A 21302-nucleotide genomic window follows, 5' to 3' on the forward strand; every position below is an offset into this window, starting at 1 on the left:
CAAGAGTGTTAGATATACTTGAGCACAAATTGGGTAATCTGAAGGCCAGTGGAGTCGTATTCAAATTTGCAATACAATGTAGTGTTCTTTTCTCTGTGTCTGGCAATGTCAAACTGTATTTGTTCACTATTCACCAAATACAACTTTAAATTGATTACAAAGCATTCTAAATAGCTGTCATTGTAAAAGGGGCCCCCTATGAACACTTTAACACATGAAGGTTACATGGTTCTCATCCCATACTAGAGTCACATCAGAAAAGTATTAGGCATATTGTATGAGTTCAGTGTCTGTTCTAGCATTCCTTTGACCCAATATTAATAATAAATGGAGTATATCCTTCTCTAGGTGTCATTCTGACTTCAGTGGAGAAAGAGAGAGCTATGTTTGGTGGGAGCCAAGGGCGACTGGCTTGTCATGTGAGGGGTATTAATTTATGATTTCCATCCCAGTTTCTGACCTCATCACCTCCATTAGAATGCAGCCTTTGTAATTTCATGGTTAATATTCAATAGCCACTTGTCCCCTGCTCCTGCTTTGCGCATGTGAAATTTCTGGAGAGGTGTGCATCATTTTGATTTGCTGAGTTTGTGCATGTGTTTTTGTGTGGGGGTGCATATATACAAAAAAGGAGATAAGAGTGAACTACATCATGGCTTCCTGCAAAACAGTTGCAGATGTCCAGAGATGTACTATGTGTCTCTACTCCCACTGAGGAGCTTGAATTGCTTCTCTGTCTGACCTGAGTAATATGAATTGTGTCTCTAATACACACTCTTTTGTGATTTCTCTCTTTCTGACAAATACATCTAGTACACACACACACACATGAACAATAGCTGACCCTTTAACAGGCACTTGCCTCAGGGCCAAAATCTGATACCTAATCAGGGAACTCTACATATTGTTCATAAGTAACAGAGGCTGGCCAACATTTCACACCAAGCAGAGAAAGCACACACACACACACACACATGCACACACAAAGACACAGACACAAAGCATGCATACAAATACTAACAACTAGATTTCTTTTCATGAGAAACAAAAAATGCAGACAGAAGAAGAACAAGGAAAGATTAAGGCAGCAGAAGAAGAAATTCTCAAACAGTAAAAGTCCCCTACATTTCTCCTCATATTTATGTATTGGCCTAAACCCGCATTCTTACTGAACGACTTTGGCAAATCTTAAAAAAAAAAAAAACTAAACGCATTAAAGGGCTCTGTTCTGCATGAGCCCAGTTGTTGCTCTGTGTTCTCCAGTTTTTCCTCTGTTTTCTCTCTGCCCTCAGCGAATCTAGTGAAGGTTTGGGCAAACATTAGCAAATGCTAAAAGATGATTGGGACAATTAATGAATGAAAATTGCTCAAATATATTGTCGATCCATCACTTTTACTTTCATAGTAATTTTATTAAACAGTGCACATGTTGCACATCCATGCCAATGCTTTATTGTCATTCTACAGTATGTTGCTTTGTTTATTTCTACTGAATATTATGAATAATATGAATTATTATTAATAAAGTATTTCTGATTCTGATAATCACATGTTTTCAGTGGTTATTCCATAGCAACTTAACAATTTCAACCATTAACAATGTCAACATTCATTTATTAGATGTAGCTGTTACATCTAACAATTCACTGTTTAATATTTTAACAGTTTTAACCATTTTTCATTTCATTACTTTTAGTTATTTAGTTCAACCGTTCATCCAATAGCTTTGCTATAGCACGTTTTGCTAGTTATTTAGATTGTCTATAACTTTTTTCTGTACGGACATGTAGTGTGAAATGTGTTAGACTGAGATTTGGGGAAGTTATACCTGGGAGCTAAAAATCAGCAATAGTAGCAATAAACCATTTGGCCTCTTTTTGTAAATCGGCACACAATTTATTTTTACAATTTTGCTTTAAAAGTATTTTTTTCATTTGATCTTTGCTAAGTAGAGGGATGTGTGGTATAAGTACCATTGTTAGGATAAGAGAAGCAATAAAAGAAAATGACACAGTATATGTGACAATGTCAGGTATATTTCTTCTTTGACTGCTAGAACATGTGGGCACAACATTAGAAACTTTTGAGCTGGATTAGGTTTGCTTGCATGTATTTATATTGATGGGAGTAGAGTGACATATTTCTGTAAGATTCATCTGCAAAGCACTTATCGTGTATGGTGGCAAAGAAAGGACAAGTAAAGACTAGCCATGACCACTGATCTCCCTAGCTCACTGTTGATAGTGTAAATAAACATATATCTGTAAAAAAGAACACAAAGATCTTAGATGTAGGAAAGCAATGGTGTGTGATTAATACACAACAGATACAGTGTATTCTCTACATGTTTAGAGTCCATACATTTGAACTTTTTAATATTTAAACATGTAAAGAGCTTAAACGTTACTTTAAGAGTGTGCCGAGCAGTGCTGTTGAGCAAACATAATGTTCAATGTAGAACATGGTTTTTAATTTTTTGGTTAATCTATGCTGTCCATTTGATGAGTGAACAATTTGGACATTATTCTTCTCATATGACTGCTACATAGAAAGTTATGTTACAGTCTACAGAGTACAACAGGAGTATTTATTTAACCATAATGCAGCAAGGCCATATAGTGTAGCTTGGAGCCTATGTGAAAGCAAAAATTATACATGTGGCCTGGAGTTCACATTTTTTATTCACTATTTAACAAAGATATTTAATGTGGCTTCCAGGACAGCAATTCAAATTGACATTAAATGGGAGTAATGTAAACAAAATGACATTATAGTGGACACCAGTCTAGTAACAATTCAGCTGGGCTTGAATAATTTTCTGACTATTAGCAGAGCAGGCCAGCCCTTTACATCAACATCCAAATTCCATCTCATAATAAGATGATTTTGTAAAAGTCAACAATTTCTGTGGTCAAGGTAATTGTATCACAAACACAGAAAATGCTGAGTATGGAAACCATTTAAAGTAAACGTATTCCTGTATTAATGTAATAGCTTGAATGAATATATGGGAAATATTTGGAAATGAGATGATGACCTGTGTGTTACAGAACAAACATCAAATCCACATTTTCAAATCATCTCTAAAAATTCAAAACATAAAAGTGCAGACCAGTGTTCATCGGGGGAATTCAGAGAGCATTTCCATCTCCAGACCAACCAGAATATGTGTGTTTTTTATGCATCCAGACCGCCTCCATATTCCACAAATAGTAAAGCACTTCTGAGTATAGACATATAGTAATATTTAATGACTAAGTCATAAAAAATAATCCCAACGTCATTAAATTAAACTTAAATGATGTGTTCACTGTTTTTCAACCCTTACCTCATTAAAATTATTAAAATGTTTTCTCAAAATGATTTACAGCAAAGTGCAAACCAAATAAGTGCCAAATTAGCACTCGGCTGAACCTAGTCACTGCACTTTAAAGTTCAACAAAACAAAAACAAAACAAAAAAAAAACAGCTTAATGCTTAAGCTACTTTTGGAGAACAGGAACCTCACAGGAATGGCAAACATGTCTACAGTAAATGATCTATTGCAAAAAAAAAGTGTTGCAGTGCAGTGATTTCTATGGCAGGTAGTTTTTGCTGACTATGTCTTCAGGTACATAACATAACATCAGTGTGACATGACAGAATGGTTAGAAACAACAGATTAACCAGTCTGTATATTTCGATTTATGAAAACTGCATTTATCTTGGTTTTGAAGGCCTACAAGCCATTTTCAACTATACGTTTGAGCTCTGTGACACGCTTCAGCAGTGTGGTAGGTGACTTGAAACTTGACCCGAAGAAGGTTTGTGGTTATGCACAAACAAGAGGAAACGACATGTCTATTGGGTTGTAGTAGTGGTGGTAGTAGACCTATTGTTTGAGCAGGAGGAAACACATGACAATATGTATTTACTCTATATATCTGTCTACTTAACAATGTATCTTGCATGATTGCAAGGTGAACTGGTGATTTTAACAGTGCCACTGTCAACATTGGAGACTTATTCTAACAAAAGCAACTTGTTGGCTCTGCAGCTTTGTAGCTCTGCAGATGTACAAACTGTATTCCAGAGATATAAAAACAGTTTATTTTTAATGAATGATTACTGCTGTTAACAAACCAGTGTATTAAAGGAAGCAATGTTTATTTTGGTTTTAAGCTCATATGGTAAGAACAGAAGATATTCATGAAAATGTTCTATTATTTTCGCTATGTGGTTGGTCGAGTGACAGAGCATGCCCAAATAAGGCACCAATGTGAGAATCTGCACTTGTAATTCAAGACAAAGTACATTATCATTTTTACACATAGCTATATATAATCCAGTTTTCCCTTCATTAATCCATCTGTGCTGTAAAGATCTGCACTGTTTCCAGGGCTTTCCAGGATTTGCATCAAATTGAGTTTGAACATGTCTCAAAACATGAAACACATCCAATCTAATATAAACAGTCCTATTATGTTCTCAAATTGCATTAGAGAAATTCCCAAGACGTGTACTTTCTGTTTCCGTGTTATCAGGTTGATTACAGCCATAGTGTATATTCATCAATAACGGTGTTAGATTTCTGCCCTTATAATCAATCCCAACCACATTAGCATAGCAAAACACTTCTACTGTATATAAAAGTAATATAGGTCTAGAAACTAGTGTCCCGTAAGAGTAAACTTTTTTGGTATTCCCAAGAAGAAAAAATTGCACAAACAGTATTTGATCAGAGTGGAGAAAGATTTGTATCAAGTCATTTTAAAATGCAAAAGAGATGTAGTTGGCATCTCAGGAGGTATTGGTTTAGAGAAGGTTTGCATCTCAGCACATGATAGTGTAGGCTTGTTATCAAAACCGTACTATTCATACTAGGAGCATATGGATCCAACAGTGTGATGTAGAGAAATGTCTGCTTTACAGAGAGCCCAGCCAAACCTGATAACACAGAAATGGGATTTTCACATTAGTAGAGAAATGGAAATCTCTTACCTAAAATCTACAAAACAAGGATACATTTGGTAAAGGCGAGGAATCTTTTTGAAAATTCAGGCTGTTTAGTAAGTTAAGCCCATTTGTTCACATGGCAAGAATGAGAAAAAAAAGGAATGTATTTAAAAAGAGATGAAGCTTTCCAACCTAATACTACTCCTTTACCAGTTCTGACCAATAATACAAGTGAGAATTAGAGAATACAGTGAAAGCCTCTCAAAAATGTAAAAGTAAACAAAATTTGAAATATTAAACGAGGAGAGACTTTTTATTAAGTGCTCTCTTCACATGTTAGATTAGAGAATGTGTCCATCGCTGATCCAATCAACCATTTGTCTCTTACTTACAGTAATCATTTTATTGTGACCCAGGCTGATATGTGATGCTCATCATTCTTCTCAGAGTAAGTCTGTTTAGTGAGATGAATATTAACAATAGGATTTTTACGTAGTATTGCCACAAGCCACTTTTAATGGTTTTTTTTTCTTTTTCAATTCTGTACATTGCAACAAGGATAAAGGCATCAGTGGATTCAACATCCACCCTTCAGACTGTGTCTATCGCAGAGGCCACTGTAAGCAATCAAAATGGAAGACTTTAACCTTGCCAAGGACAGGAGGAAAGACTAAATTTCTACTGAGATCTGAGTGTCCATTTTCCCATTATGCTGCTGCTCTTATCTGCAGAAACACTAAAATCCAGTTAAATGGAGCCATTTTCTCATTTGCCTTTGGAGGTCATTTTTCATGCTTGGAGAACTCAGTCATTCAAATGGCACAAGAGGCTCCATTGTACTCATAGCTTGTTCAGTGAGGGTGTGGAGGCCTGGAATACACAGCTGGGCAGGCATTCGTGGACCACAGATGAAACTGTGCATCATCTACCTAGCAGTGTAGCAATGGGCCAACAGCAAACACAAAGTAGGGGAGATGAACGTCCCATGGTTTGATGAATTACGGAAGGAAGAATTCAGCAGTGACTGCCCTCAGCATTAGATCACATCTTTTACTTGGAAAACCCTGTAGAAAACTGGACATATTGTGAACCACAGAAGCCAGGCAACATGGACTGGGTGTAGCACTGCCCATCTTTGATAAAACCCTGGTAGAATTTGTTCCTTGCCTTATTCCTCACATTTGCCCCCTGGGCTGGCTGGGGTCTCACGAGGAGAAGCAAAGGCTGCAGCACTCCATACAGATCTCCAAGCAGTCTGCAGACTCACAGCAGGCATCAATAATGCCACAGTCCATGTCACAGGGCAAGTCACAGTCGCCACATTCCTCTGATGCACAACAGCAGCAGAAGCATGAGGTGTCGCCTGCACAGGAGCCGCAAGTGGCACAATCCAGCACGATGTTACACAGAGTGAGGAACTCACAAAAGAGGCACGCCAGAATACAATGAACACAGCAATCTGAAGGGAAAGAGAGACAGAGTTAAGTGACTATTACAACCAGGATGTATCATTCTTTTATTCAAAAGCATATTTGCAAGTCATACCAATACAGCTATTGATTTGAAACAGTTTGCTAATGCAGTCACTGGGATATGACAAAGTGATTATTTCACAAGGAAGCTTCAGAGCCAGGACAGACACAAAGACTGTCAATGTTCTTGTGGCATCAGCACACTGACTTACAACATTTGCTTTGAATCTGAGTAAAAAACAAGTTGCTGGTCTTATGACATGTTTCTTGGTTAAAAAAAAGTGTGTTATCTCTAAGTCTCTGCTCAACCACACACCCACTTTCTGCCTTATTGAGCTGTCAGACACGACAGCGTATATTTCTGTGCTTCAAGTTAGTAAAAATCCAGGCCTATAGTGACAGAGAAAAATATATGCAATTTGCAGTTTACCATTATTATTCAAGAGTGGTGGATCTTGCCTGTTTCTTAAAGACACAAATTTTAAAGACACACAATATAACACAACTACATAAGCAATAGCTTAAAAGCAAGCAGGAAAGGACAAGCCTGATAAACTGAGATACAGTATTTTCAGCTTAATTAATTTAATTTAAAACATTTATAGTTAACATTTGCAGTTGCTTAAGATTTAGAAATAGAATTTAAAAATTTAGGGTGGATAGAAAATTGTTCAGTATTTTCTATCCACCCTAAATTTTTAAATTTAGTTAGTCACTGTTTCTGTTCATTTATAGCAAACATACATGTAAAAAGATATACAGGTACATCTACGTACTCTGCATCAGATCAAGTAAACATAATTTGTGTAATAGTAATTTATGTAATAGTAATTTATATAGGTATACTTTTAATTTTATAAATTATTTAAATCATATTGTTTTTATGATTTTGTCATTGTTTTTATCTTACTAACATTTTTCATTCATTTATGTTTTTTTGTAATTGCTTGCTTAGGATATTCAGTCTGTTTATCTGTTGTAGAGCACTTTGGTCAACTGCTGGTTATAAGCGCTATATAAATAAAGATGGTTTCGAATTGAACAATACATGATTTCACATTCTGTACGTAAACGTGATTTATTTTTGTTCTTAATATGTTTATGTTTACTTTGTTTAAACAGATGCAGAATGGATGCTCATATAACTTTTTTTGCGTGTATCATTCTGATCTTCTTCTATGACTAGAAAACACCTTGATCCCACATATCTTACCATCCTGTGCCTCTGTGGGAATCTGTGAACTGTTGCTCTTGGAGCTGCTCTTACTCCGTTTGCTGCTCTGGGATGTGATGGAGGGGTTGGACTGCAATTTCTTGGTGTGTTTGGGTCCCGCAGAAGAGGACGAGGAGGTGGATGAGCCGCCTCTCGGGAGGGAGCCCAGCTTAGGATGGCCTCCGTATCTGACCCCATTGGACTGAAGTGCATGGGTGTTAGGCGTGTGTGTATGATGGAGACAGTGCGTGTGAGGGTGGTGTGTGTGTGCATGGTGCTTGGTTCCGTTGCGTAGCAGGCTGCCGGGCTGCGTCCGACATGGTTGGGTGTGGTGGATAGGTGTGGATCTGGCTGCTGGTTGACCTGGTTGAAGAACACATTCAGTTCAGATTAGTGATGCTGCTGTCAGGTGTGACTCACTTTCACAATAAGTGAAAAAGAAAAAGACAAAAGTAAAATAGAGAAAATCAGCAAATCCTCACATTTGAAAAGCTGTATCTGCGGGATGTTTTTCTTGACAAATAAAATGACAAATAAATTATGAAAATTGTTTATATCAGTAATTGTTTTGTTGTACTATGCTGCTCAGCTAAACACTATTCCTATTATTAATCTGGTAGAGAGGTATTACATTTTGAAACCTATTTACTCACACATGATAAATATTTCAAACAAAAACACATAAACACAGATATTAAGTTCTAAATCACAGGATTTAGATAATTTGTGTGCATACATTCATGAGTAGCCTCACTGACTTGTGTGCACAATGCATCTGATCAGTGTGTAGCTTGAAGGCAGGACTGAGGCCCCTCTCAGCATGTGTGCTGATGTAGGGAGGCCCTGGTAAACCGAATCCAATTACAAAGCCCACCCCAAAGCAATAGCTCATGGGACGGGAGCTATGTATTTACCGAGCTGACCCCTGATCCTACTTGTCTAGACTCTTACACAACTTTAAGACTGCTGGGGGAAAAAATGGATAAATTACAAATAAGAATGTAAGATAGAGGAGAAGAGTCATTTATTAAAATGTAAATTTGATATAACTAATACATTATCAACAGTAAATACACTTGACCACGTGCCCGAAACGTTTTTTAGATTCCCCTTTGGGAGCACTTTCACGGTAACCATGACCTGGATAACTGAGAATCTCCACAGTTGAGCACATGTACATTTGTTACTCTTAATTCACAATACCACTTGGTACATTTTAACTCCAGGTGCTACTGAGTACTAACTACTCTGCTAGAGAGAAGGAGCCAGAAAAGCCCACATTCACTGCCAAACCAAACACATACCATGAAAGGACGAATAAAATGGAAGGCTAGTTTTTATAAATATATTATGGTAGTATTTAATACCATCCTATTGAGGCCCTTAATATTTTCTTGACCTGAAAGCATATGGTGTGGAGAGGTGTGGTGAGACTTAACAAGGGCATGGCAGAGTACAGAATGCCCACAGAAAATCAACGCAAAAACTCTGGACCTCTCAGATAACACACACCATTGCACAGGAGGCATACAGAGTGTGGTCCTGAGCTCTGGCTATGAAACATAACTGGCAGTAAAAGGGTCCGTTCGATAACCGCTCCAAGAGAGATAACCAAGTCAGACCTGTTTCGACTGGCTGATGGCCGCAGTCACACAACTAATCCAGTGTTATTAAAGATTCTTTCATTCAGCAATTTCTCACTGGCCCCAGATGTTTAGCACGCTGCAGGGCCACTCTGTGTGTGTGTGGTGTAGGCTGCATGCATGTGCAAAGCTAGTGAGAGGCAACCATACTTTCTCCATTAAAGTATGTCAAAAGTCAATACTTGCTGCACCTCCTGTGTTATGTCTCTTTCTTTTCCTGTTCCCCCCATCAATTCAAATCCTCCCTTTCTGTGTCCTCCCTTTGTATCTGTCTTTCTTGTTGCTTCCTTTTAGCCTTCTTCAATATTTTGTATTTTAACACTGAGCTAGCCAGGATGTAGGTTGGTAAGAAAAGAAGGGCATTAGTCTGAGGGAGGGAGGCAGGGTTTTTTTCTCTCTCAATATTCCTTCTGGGAATTTGAACATGTTGAGAAAATCATGCTTCTTTTAAATGTGTGCGTGTGTGTTTGTGTGTGTGTGTGTGTGTGTGTGTGTGTGTGTGTGTGTGTGTGTGTGTGTGTGTGTGTGTGTGTGTGCGCGTGTGTAAGCAGAATAAGTAGACAGATCTGGCAGAAAGACAGACAGACAGAGAGATAGAGACAGGGAGTAAGGACTGTCTCAAAACGGAGCTTGAGGTTAGACCTACTCACACACACAAATACATGCATGCAAGAACATGTGCAGACACACACTCTTACGCGTGCACATAGACACAGAAAAAACAACAAAAAGTTCCTTTGTCTGAGATCAAGAAAGCAAAGATAGGGAGGGAATGAGAAAAAGAGAAAACTAAGTTTAACAAAAGTGTGCGGCTTATGCATTTTTGAACTAGGAGGATGCATGGGTGTGACTGCTAAACACGTTGATTCAGCAATGGGATCTTGGTTGACAATAACAGCCCATTAAGAGCCAAATTATTGTGGGATTAATATGATGAGACTGGGAAGCCAGTGTGTGGCGCTAACACAGCAATATAGGCCACAGGGGGTTGTCTGATCTCTAGTATGATGTGTGTGGATACATGTACTACATGTCTTTACAAATGTGTCTGGCCAGAGAGCGAGTGGGAGTGAGTCACCATCAGTTGACTACACCAACACACCCCCCTATTCTCACAACCTCCACCTCCCCTCCTGGCGTCTCTCAGCTACCCTGTACTTACACACCTCCCTCTTAAACCGGAAAACTGTTGTTCCTCCCTTCTTGTCCTCTGCTGGAATGAGTCACCAGAATGCCTGTGAACTGTGTCTGGTCCAGCTGTGTTCTCCTACAATCAGTTTTGGTGTCTGTCTTTGTAGGCTAAATTGTTAAACATGAACTACAGACTGGACTTTAAAGTAATGAAGTTGCACAGAAATCTTAGTAGAATCTTACACAGAAAAAACACATACACTGTCCACTCGTATACAAATCTGTCTCTTTGCTTTTATGCTTTAAAAAGAGAACAGAGCAGAAGCAAATATCTGAATGTACCCACCAAGTATATTCTGCTAATTGTGAAACTTAAACACAAAATTCTAAATGTAAATAATCAGGTTTGATTGCTTGCAGTGTAAATTCTTTGTCAGTAGAGACACGTGTCAACTTTAAGCAATTAATGAGGAAAATAAATAATGCTGTGGGCTTTGCACAACATGTCAAAATACTCTCAAACATTTTTGAAGTGCCTATAATTCACTCCAGATCTGGCAGAAACATCTTACATACTGACTCCCTTCTGGGTTTTTCTTGCATAGATGTGTTGCACTAAAACTGTGAGAATGGGAAAATGATAAATTGGTGCCATAAAATGTTATTTAAAACAGATTTTAGTGAGAATTTCTCTCATTGTTTGGCTGCTATACAATGCTCAAACTAACATTAACATTTTTACGAGGCTTGTTTAGTTGCACTCAACAGTCACGTGAAAGCAGAGTTCAGCCATATGTACAAGACTGCTGCTCAATGAGACAGTCTGACAACTTTGGGCAAAAAATAGATGTATATTTTACTCCCTATTCAAAAGCATTTATTTAGAGGCATTTAACACCCAAATAACTTCTTATAATATACAACCCCAGTTTAAAGAAGTTGGAAATGGAAATAAAAACAGAATACAATTATCTGAACAACATATGAGATGACATATGACACTTTACCATTTCATGGAAAATATGAGCTCATTCTGAATTTGATGGCAGCAACATCGCAAAAACTTGGGAACAGGGTGATGTTTATCATTGTGGAGCATCCCTTTTTCTTTTTACTGTCTGTAAATGTCTGGGAATAAAGGAAACCAGTTACTAGAGTTTAGGAGAGGTATGTTCTTGTCTGGTGCAGAATTCCAACTGCTCAACAGTCCTGTGATTTTGGTACTTGATTTCTTGTTTTATGCGGCACCAAATGTGTTCTACTGGTGAAAGGTCTGGACTGCAGGCAGGCAAGTTCTGTACCTGGACTCTTCTCCTGTGAAGCCATGCTGTTGTAATGGATGCAGCATGTGGTTTAGCATTGTCTTGCTGAAATACGCAAGGTCTTCCCTAAAAGGGAGGTTGTCTGGATGAGAGTATATGTTGCCCTATGTATTTTTCAACATTGATTGTTCCTTTCCAGATGTGTAAGCTGCACATGCCATAGGCACCAATGCATTACCATACCATCAGAGATGCAGCTTTTGAACTGTCCGCTGATAACAAGCTGGATGGTCCCTCTCCCCTTTAGACCACAGGGCAGGGCTTCCACTTTGCCTCAGATCACTTAAATTAGCTTTGGCCTAGAGAACATGGTGGTGTTTCTGGATCGTTTTCACATATGGCTTCTTCTTTGCATCATGCAGCTTTAACTGACATTTGTGGATTTTACAGCAAACTGTGTTTACAGACAGTGATTTCTGGAAGTGTTCTTGATGGAGTGATGTCCAGTAGAGAATCATGGCTGTTTTTAATGCAGTACCTCCTGAGGGCCCAAAGATCAAATGCATCCAGTTGTGACCTTCAACCTTGTTCCTTGTGCACAGAGATTCCTCCTGATTCTCTGAATCTTTTGATGATATTATATACTGTAGATGGTGGGATCATTAAAGTATTTTTTTTCTTAACAATTTTACTTTGACAAACATTTTTCTGAAATTGTTCCACAATTTTTAGACACAGTTTGTCACAGATTGGTGACCCTTCGCCCATCTTTACATTGGAGAGGCTCTGCCTCTCTGAAACGCTACTTTTATAGCCAGTCCTGTTACTGTATTGTGGACAAATCACCTAATTAGTTGTCAAATGCTCTTCCATTTGTTTTTGATTGTGGCAATTACTTTTCCAGCCTTTTGTTACCCTGTTCCAACTTTTCTGAGATGTGTTGCTGCCATCAATTTCCAAATGAGCTAATATTTTCCATAAAAATCTCAACATCTGATATGTTGTTTATGTTCTATTGTGAATAAAATATTGGCATTCTGTTTTTATTTAGGTTTTACATTGTCCCAACTTTTTTGAATTGGGGTTGAAAAGGGGTACTCATTTCATCATTCTTGTCACGGTGTTTCAGTTGAAAACTTTTATCTCATCCTCTTTTATTGTGGCACTGCTTATACAGTTTAGGTTTCTTTCAGTTTACTTCACAAACAATAAAGGGTCATTGTGAAAGTTTTTTTTCCAGTGGAGAGCTACTACTCACATGATATGCAATCACTGTTACAATAACCACATCAGACCCATTTAAAGGCCTCTTTGCCTCTACATAAGGTAGGCTCAGCACTTAATTACAAAAATAATCATTGGTATGTGCAATATTTTAACATTAAAGAAAAACAACCAAACCAAACCAAACTAAAATTATCTACAGTAAACGCATATTTTGTGACCAGGATGTTTTAACAAATTAATGAATCCCTTATGAAAAATGTAAATCAATCTAATGTTATAAATTATTCAGTATAAAAATTTGAATATACTGATCAACCTGTAAATATTTTACATACAACAGGCAGAACACTATCAAATAATTTGCACTCAAAGAGTTGAGTTGTGAAGGTTTGGAGCAAATAAAAAAAATAAACAGCATGAGATGATGAATTGTCAAGTACTTTGTTTATGTGTTTGCATGAAACATAAAATATGACATTAACTAATGCAAAAAAGCAACAACAACTTGTCCAATACCCAAAAGGTATGAACAAACTTCACAGCCCCTCAAAACTGTTTTTTTTTTTTTTTTTTTTTTTTTGGACATACAAAATCTATATATAATCCATAACGAATCTGCATATAAGTTCAACTGAGCCTAATTTTAATTCCAATTTTAGCAACATTTCACTAATTTGTGTGAATTTCACCTGGAACTGTATGAAAGCAGGCACACTTGAAGAGGTCCAGACCTCTATTTTCAAACATCAGACATACAAGAACAACTTTACACACCGCAGCACTAATCTTTGCACTGACACATAGACCAACCAACTCATCTGCACATGACTCCTGACATAAAACAGCTGGACTTTCCAACACTGAGCTTTCAGTCTCCATTACCTATGTTACAGTAAATGTAAAATGTATGTGTAAATGTAACCAACAATAAGAATAAGTCAAATACAGAGGGCAAGAGTAGAAAAAGTAAAAACCAAAAAACAAAGGCTAAGTGGGAAGGAAAGAGAGTTAAGGCAGATGAACAGAGATGGAAAACAACTTCACTAGTGACTGGTCTCTAATTAAACCCAATGTCACAGTCCTGTTCAATTTCCCCACCACCAACATATTGCACAGTCCTCCCATTTGATGACAAGATAATAACAAACAGCTCCACTCAGCATTTTCCTTGCATGCGCTTTCATGCCGTCATTTACATGTGCATAAGAAGAGCTGTCTTTTGTCTTGTTAATGCTCTTTTCATTTAATGACAGTATTTTAAACAGATGAAAACAAATCAGGTAGAGGTGTGAAAAATGCAACTTTTACCATGTCAGAGATGTGAATGTCATTGTTTCTCCTGTAATTCACTAGAGTGTAAGAACTTAAACATCTGTAAACTTGTGTATCCTACTATGACTGTGACGTCAAAGGCGACAGTGTGGTCACAACATCATTAACAGCATGTGTGTGTGTTCAGCTAAGATCATAACACACACTATGTTACACATATGTTAACAGCTTTCTCTGAAGATTAATCCCAGACACCTTGTTATAGGCCCAGGGCCAGTTACATACTACAGTTATGATGTCATCACTGTGAGACAGAAGGGCTGAGGACTTTTCTGTTTTTGCTTCTGTTTCCTCACCCTCTAACTCACAAACACACTCACACATAAATTCACAGATGTCACGCAGCCATGATCTCATGACAGAACTGAATCCCATCTATTTTTAAAATATCTTTACACTCATATTGAAAGTAGAGAAGAAAAAAAAAAGATTGACTTATTAGTTGCAGTTCACAAAGGCCCTAACAAAACTGCAGGCTGATAGCATATTATGAGGCTCTCAAAGTCACACAAGCCAACTCACAGGCAAAAACAGAAAAGACACTAGAGGCAAATAGACAAATGTGTTATTATGCACACAAGTAGGCATGAGCTGTTTTTATTCACCTGAAGAAGGGATAAACTTTTAACTTGCAGACACTGTTTACCTTGTGGTTCAAGGCTTATGAACACATGTGTGATTGTGTACACTATAGAGGGAGAAAGCTATGGATGAGGGCAGATTATACATGACAGCAAATGGAAAACAAATGGGGACTTCTGCACATAGCAGTGCATTTTGTCCAAGCCTTACTGTAGTTGCGTAACATTCCTGCACAACATATGGAGGCTGTAGGTTTTATAGATTTTATTGGGATATAAAATAAAGCTGAGAGAAACAAAAAGCAAATTCAATTCAAAGCTCCCAGTCATCCATGCTCAGCCAAAAATAAACACACACAGCTGACAGGAAAGGTACAAACATAGACGGAGACAGCAGCCATTCACACACCTACTCAGCTCAAAAGACACCTACTTATGCAGTCACCTACTTATCCATTTCCTGACTCAACTGCTGTTTGTACCAAAAAATAGCTATTATGATGGGGAAGGTTGTGAATTTGTGCATGACACCCATACCTGGCCCTGTGTTCCAGGAAAAAACTGTTTTTTTAACACATGCTCATATGTCAGTAGAATCAACCTTCTTCTCACCCCTCCTTCTTGCCATCACTTACATCATTCTGGACTTTTTTATAAAATTACAGGAAGAACCGATTTAGACCACTGTAGAGCATTTAGAAGTTTTACAGTGCTTTCTGGTTAGTGGCCAAACATTGAGACACTGTAGCTAGAGTTTTGTGGGTGTCATTATTGTGGAGCTCAGTCTTCAAAGTGAATAAATGACATAGTAGAGCTACTTTAGGAATGGGGTTTAGATTCTGCTCCATTCAAACTGGAGTGAAAGCAAGAAAAATATATGTGGTGGAATAATGACATTGCATTCTTGCATAATAACTTTGACTCAGAAGTCGCACGTCAATGTTGAGATACATTCATCTCTCTTGCTGCAATGTTCTTACTCAAGTGCTACTGCCAGAAAGATATTTTATAGTACAGCAATGAGAATCATTATTAGGGTGGATTGATAAAAAAAAGATACAATGAAATAAACACTATTGTTAAATGAGCTAAAGTAGTAGCAGCACTGCTGCATCTTGTGACAGAATAATGAAAAGCATATCCAAAATTATCCTGACATTTTGTAAAAGTAAAAACTATTCCCCTTAAAGTAGTCTTTAACAAACACAATTTCCCACAAGCCTGTTCTGAGTTAGGCATAACAGAATTGGCAGACTAAAGTAAGTATGACTGGCCAGGGTGGGGGGAGTGGGAGAAAAGCAAGAACCTGTTATGATGTTTAATTGTTTTGCTGGTAAAAATAGATGATTTAGCTTTAAAGCATGCTACCAAATAAAATGTTAACACGTAAAAAATTACGATTCTAAAACCATTTTAGGCTATTTTTGCTAAGTGGCTAGATACTTAAAAAGGTATTTTCTGTGGGGGTTGGTTTGTGGTTTATAGTAGAATTACCAGGGGAGAAATGAATGCAGAATCCATTAAGCCACTCATATACAGCTATCCTTACCATGGTGATGACACCCTTACTTTCTCAGTCTCAACAAAGAAAATCAAATGGATAAAACACATAATAACAGCAGAAAATGGAAAAGAGAAGGAAATGTTTGTATTTCAAATGTGAAGACTGGGGTGTAGACATGCATGTCTTCAGAAATTAGGAACTTAAATTTATCTGACTGCACTGGTGGCATTATAAATAGGTCAGGCGATTAACTGACCCATTTATCCAGGGTTTACAAATGTATTTGTTAAAGGTCAGGACAATGTGACTCATCACACCAGTAATGGAAAGAAACTCTCACCAGTCTTCCTCTGTGTATCTCTATTGTACTGTATGTGTCAGAGTGTGTGTGTGGGGTACAAAAGCTATTTACTCACATGTGATACTTGTGCTCGGCGTTGTAGTCTCTAACTGTGAGGGGCTGCTGTCGCAATTGTCTCCATCATCACCTTGCAACCTTTCTGGTGTGCCATTTAACCTCAATATGAGGGGCTCAGTATAGGTGTGGGGCACATCTATAAAACGGACACACAAATATAGTTTGTACATAAACACCTAAAAACATTTGAACAGTTTCTGTGATATCATGATGTTTTATATTTACTGTGTGACTTAATTTGTTTATAATATCACTGAGATTACCAGTTTTGTTTCCCATCATCAGGTATCACCAGCAGGCTGTTTTCTCACTTTTAGTAGTCCCATGTCATCTCCCATCCACCAACACCTCATTAATTTAAAGAGTCTTTCTGCTGACTTCAACAAAGCAGAAGATTTGTCTGTATGTGTAAGTGTGTACCGTGTCCTGAACTTGCATCTGGAAACAGTTAAATCCAACCTCTTGGGACTGTTTAGGTTCTATGTGCAAGCTTGTGAAACCTGAAATCTGTGTGGATCTGTGTGTGTGTGAGGGTGTCTGTCTGTATTTGAGACTGAATGTATTTGTACTGTGTTTAAAATAAACACACGGAGGATGTACACACAATTCACATGCAGTCAATGCAAACCTGAGTGTTTAAGGTCAGTTCTTTAATGAAGCTGTTGTTATTCACACACACACACACACACACACATATATATATATATATATATATATATATATATATATATATATATATATATATATATATATATATATATATATATATATATACACACACACACTACACAGAGGCCTTTAAAGCAGGCCAGGATTGGGACTGTAAGAGGTGCAAACTCATTCCTGGGCAAATGGGAGCCAGCTGGGTTTGATAAACACACATATACACACAAACCAAACCACGTCCTGTGCATGGACTCAGTACTTCCCAGCTATGTTTATTTACTCAAGTCACTCTTGCTCACTTCTCTATCTGTTCTGTCTTTCCTGACCCCTGCCCCTCACAATCCACATCTCCAGTTAATGTTGCCCTTTCAGTCTTAAATTTTAATTCCTTCACATATTTTCAAGTTTACAGCTAAATGCGCATAATATATGTGCAAAGACATCTCCACTGAACATATGAGCAGAGGAGAAGATACAAAGACAGAAGCAAAATAGCAGATGAATTTTCTTTGAACAACAACAGAAAAATAGATTTCCAGATTGCTTCTCCTCATTGAAGTCATTGGCACTGACATAGTAAACGTATCATCAGCTGATCGGGCTGAATGCTACATAAAAATGGTAAAGCCAATGAAACAGAGTTGTCTATTTATACTTTTTAAAGAAAGCATCACATGCCATTTTATTATTCATAATTAATTATTACCTTCTAAAAGACAATAACATCCTCAAATTGCAAAAATGTGACTCAGCATAAACTTTTATGTGAAAATATTTTAAATACTTAGATACTAACTGATAAAATTCTACTACCGTATAATCATTGCAATATGTTTTTCCATAGGGCCTGGACCTACTTAAAATAAATAAAGCAATCAGGAAATTTAAATGGAGTGTTTTATTATCTGATGTCAGCAGCCATTGTATGTACACTGAACTATAACAATGACTAACTACCAGTGAGTGATCTGACAAAGTTAAAGCTAAAGCTGTTGATTTCAACATACCGTGCGTGTAGCTACTGCATGTGTTTGTGTTTATTGTGAGTCTGCAACACACAGAGAAAAACATTTGTTACTGCTTTTAGCATGGCAGGCCTTCCATCTGCTCTGGCAACTAGGAGCTGGTGATCAGACAAAAACGTTTAACTTATTGTTTGGCTCTTTTTTTAAATTGTACTTCTGCTCTACACATTTTAATGAACAATATGTAACTTTAGTTTTCCCAAAAACAAAAAATATCTAAACTACTAGTCTTAATCTAACCTTGATGAAAAATAATACTGTCATCTGCATGTGAAAACTCCTGTTTGTTTTTGAGTTTGTTTGTGCCTGTGTGTACTTTTTATGGGTATTGGACATTTCTGTGCATGTGAAGTTGGAGGAGACATAAACAGGACCTGAAGGGATGGGAAGTCATTTCAGCAATTATTCTATTAGACAGTGATACACAAAAGCCAAACACCCATACTGCATACTCAGACACACATATGACCAGAAATACATTCCTATAGTACCAGCTCTCTCTTTCTCTCTCTGTCTCTCTCTCTCTCATACACACACACACACACACACACACACACACACACACACAGGTTGGGCTCTTCCATGTGGAAGCCATTTCTAAATCACACATTGTATCCATTAGTCTCAATCAGTCTGCTTTTGATATGAAACCCACTAGTGAGAATTGTTGCCCTCGACAGAATCAAATATCTAGATTAGGGGGTATGTGTGTGTGTGTGTGTGTTTTAGGTCAATATTGCTATAATCATTTAATGAGTTATCAGCTAACACATTGCGATAAATCAGTTATAAACAAGTGTCTATTGTTCTATACAGCTGTTATCCATTTTATCAAACCACGGGTGATAAAAATAATAATATTTCAGGCAGCAAATCAACCTTAAAGACTTAAGACAATTGGCAGGGTTTTGAAAATACTGACAGTAATATAATTTAAATAAAAAGAAAAGGTGGCATTAATTTGTTATACTCACCCCTGTTCTCATTTAGATTTGTTCTTTAAACTCTTGAAGCTGCTTTTTGAGGCAATTATGTCATTATCAAGACCACATGAAAGCCCAGCAGAAGCAAACTTTAGAAAAGGTACGGTCTCTTTCAGTGAAATTCCTCCTGACTTCACAAAAACGATTTGAATACAAATTCGTACTAGTACATAGACTTGCAAAACCAAAGATAAAACACTAGATATATATTCAATCATCTTGTCAAGACTTTGTTTTGTTTTGTCATTTAGACTTCTGCCGCCAACGGAGTACTATGGGTTAAAAGTGTGTAGATCCCATGACTCAGTCAAAACTTTTCTCTGTAAACGATTGTCGGAGCTGAACACATCTCCACTAAGCCCCTAGTGCCATCCAAGCAGGCCTTCAACCAATTGTGTGTTGGCATCAGCATCAAACCACCAAACCGCTCGACCTCAGAGTCATTTTTGAGATCTGAGAAAGATGAGCCTCTAATTCAAATCAGACCAGAGCAATCAAGAGCTGCTGAGGAGATCTGGCTGTGTGCTTACACGTGTGAGTGGGTATGTGTGTTTGTTTGTGCATGCTTGACCCTGTTCTACTGTGTGTGTGTGTGTGTGTGTGTGTGTGTGTGTGTGTGCGTGTGTGGTGTGTGTTTGTGTATGTGTGCTTGTAGTTTGGTGTATGTACACGTGTCAGTGGCTGTGAAGGGGGCGAGCCAGAGGAATTTCAGTCTCCTAGTAAACAAACAGTTAACCATCAAAGCAAAAACATATGGCTCACATAGGGTAATGGTTATTATAAACACAGCACACATGCACACTTGCACGCACACACACACACACACACACTCACATCAAGGTTATATGAACAGGCAAATGATGCGACATATCCTGAATCACCTGAAGGGGAGCACAGCTTGCTGTTCCTCTGGGTATGAGCTCTGTGGGAGAGTTGTTGGCTCATAGAAAACAGTGAGCCAAGTTTAACTACTGCCTTTCAACCACCACAGCCCTGTTTCTACAGCTTCACTGATAGTTGGGAGGCACACACTTGTCTTAGGTGTATATATCCCTTTAACAAAGATGTACACTACATATATGCTCTCACCCACCAGTGAAAGGTCAGAACAAAATGTTAGTTAATGTGAGACTTTTATCAGTTCAGATAACTATTTTACTGCCAAGATACTAGTGTCTCTGAGCAGTGCTAGGTCGTGAAATATGTGTGGTAGCTTAATCCTTAAATATCATGTTACTGTACTGACACCCTGCAAACTCATCTAAAAACAGAAATAACATTCAGCAGAGTGGAGTTAGTAGAGATGGAGAAGTAGATGTTTTCTTACCAACAGTAATGACTGCAACTGATTTAAACACCACTGAGATTCTGACCAAGACCAAAGATGATACAAAGAAAAGAACACACAGAACTACAGAAACAGCATGGCTTTTATCTGTCCTGCAAAACACACACACATACACACACAAGGGAAAGGACAGAAAAGGCAGTTGTTAAGCTGAAATCCAGCTATGAGTTGAAAGTGCGCACACACACACACATTGAACAGAGGGGCTGTGAGAGCAGCACTGGAATATGTCCAAAATCAGAGATTATAGCTGCTGAGAGAATGAAGCAGCGTAAGCTCATTAAAGACAAAAACTGTCTGCTGTTGAACAGGCTTAAGGGGAATTTAATTGTGTTACTTCGTCTCACAGATTCCTCCAGTCCATGGGAAAATACAGCTGCTTTTGCTAAGTGAGTGTCATACTGCAGCTTGAAATGTCTATGTTTCTTGAGCAGAGGCTGTGATTACACATACAGTATACAAACTTATACTGTGGAATTCACAAAATTCATAAAAATTTCATTTAGGAGGAGTGTGACGGGATTAGCAGAAGAAAATAAACACCTCCAACCTTTGAACTCAC

At 37.8% G+C, this 21302-nt stretch overlaps 1 protein-coding gene across 3 annotated transcripts in view; it reads right to left on the minus strand.

Moving 5' to 3' along the window:
- Positions 1–1480: 1480 nt before the first annotated feature.
- The window catches only part of mdfi (MyoD family inhibitor), a 28894-nt gene continuing 9072 nt past the window's right edge, over positions 1481–21302 (minus strand). For 2 of the 3 annotated variants that reach the window (XM_067505235.1, XM_067505234.1), the window contains 3 exons: positions 16717–16854; positions 7621–7983; positions 1499–6394 (listed from right to left, as the gene is read on the minus strand). In XM_067505235.1, the coding sequence (XP_067361336.1) occupies positions 6141–6394; positions 7621–7983; positions 16717–16854 (755 nt within the window). In that variant the 3' untranslated portion in view covers positions 1499–6140. Of the gene's footprint in view, positions 6395–7620; positions 7984–16716; positions 16855–21302 lie in introns of all 3 variants that reach the window. The other variant, XM_067505236.1, reaches the window with a different exon arrangement.

This window comes from Channa argus, chromosome 5 (assembly GCF_033026475.1).
Source record: "Channa argus isolate prfri chromosome 5, Channa argus male v1.0, whole genome shotgun sequence".
NCBI lineage: Eukaryota > Metazoa > Chordata > Actinopteri > Anabantiformes > Channidae > Channa > Channa argus.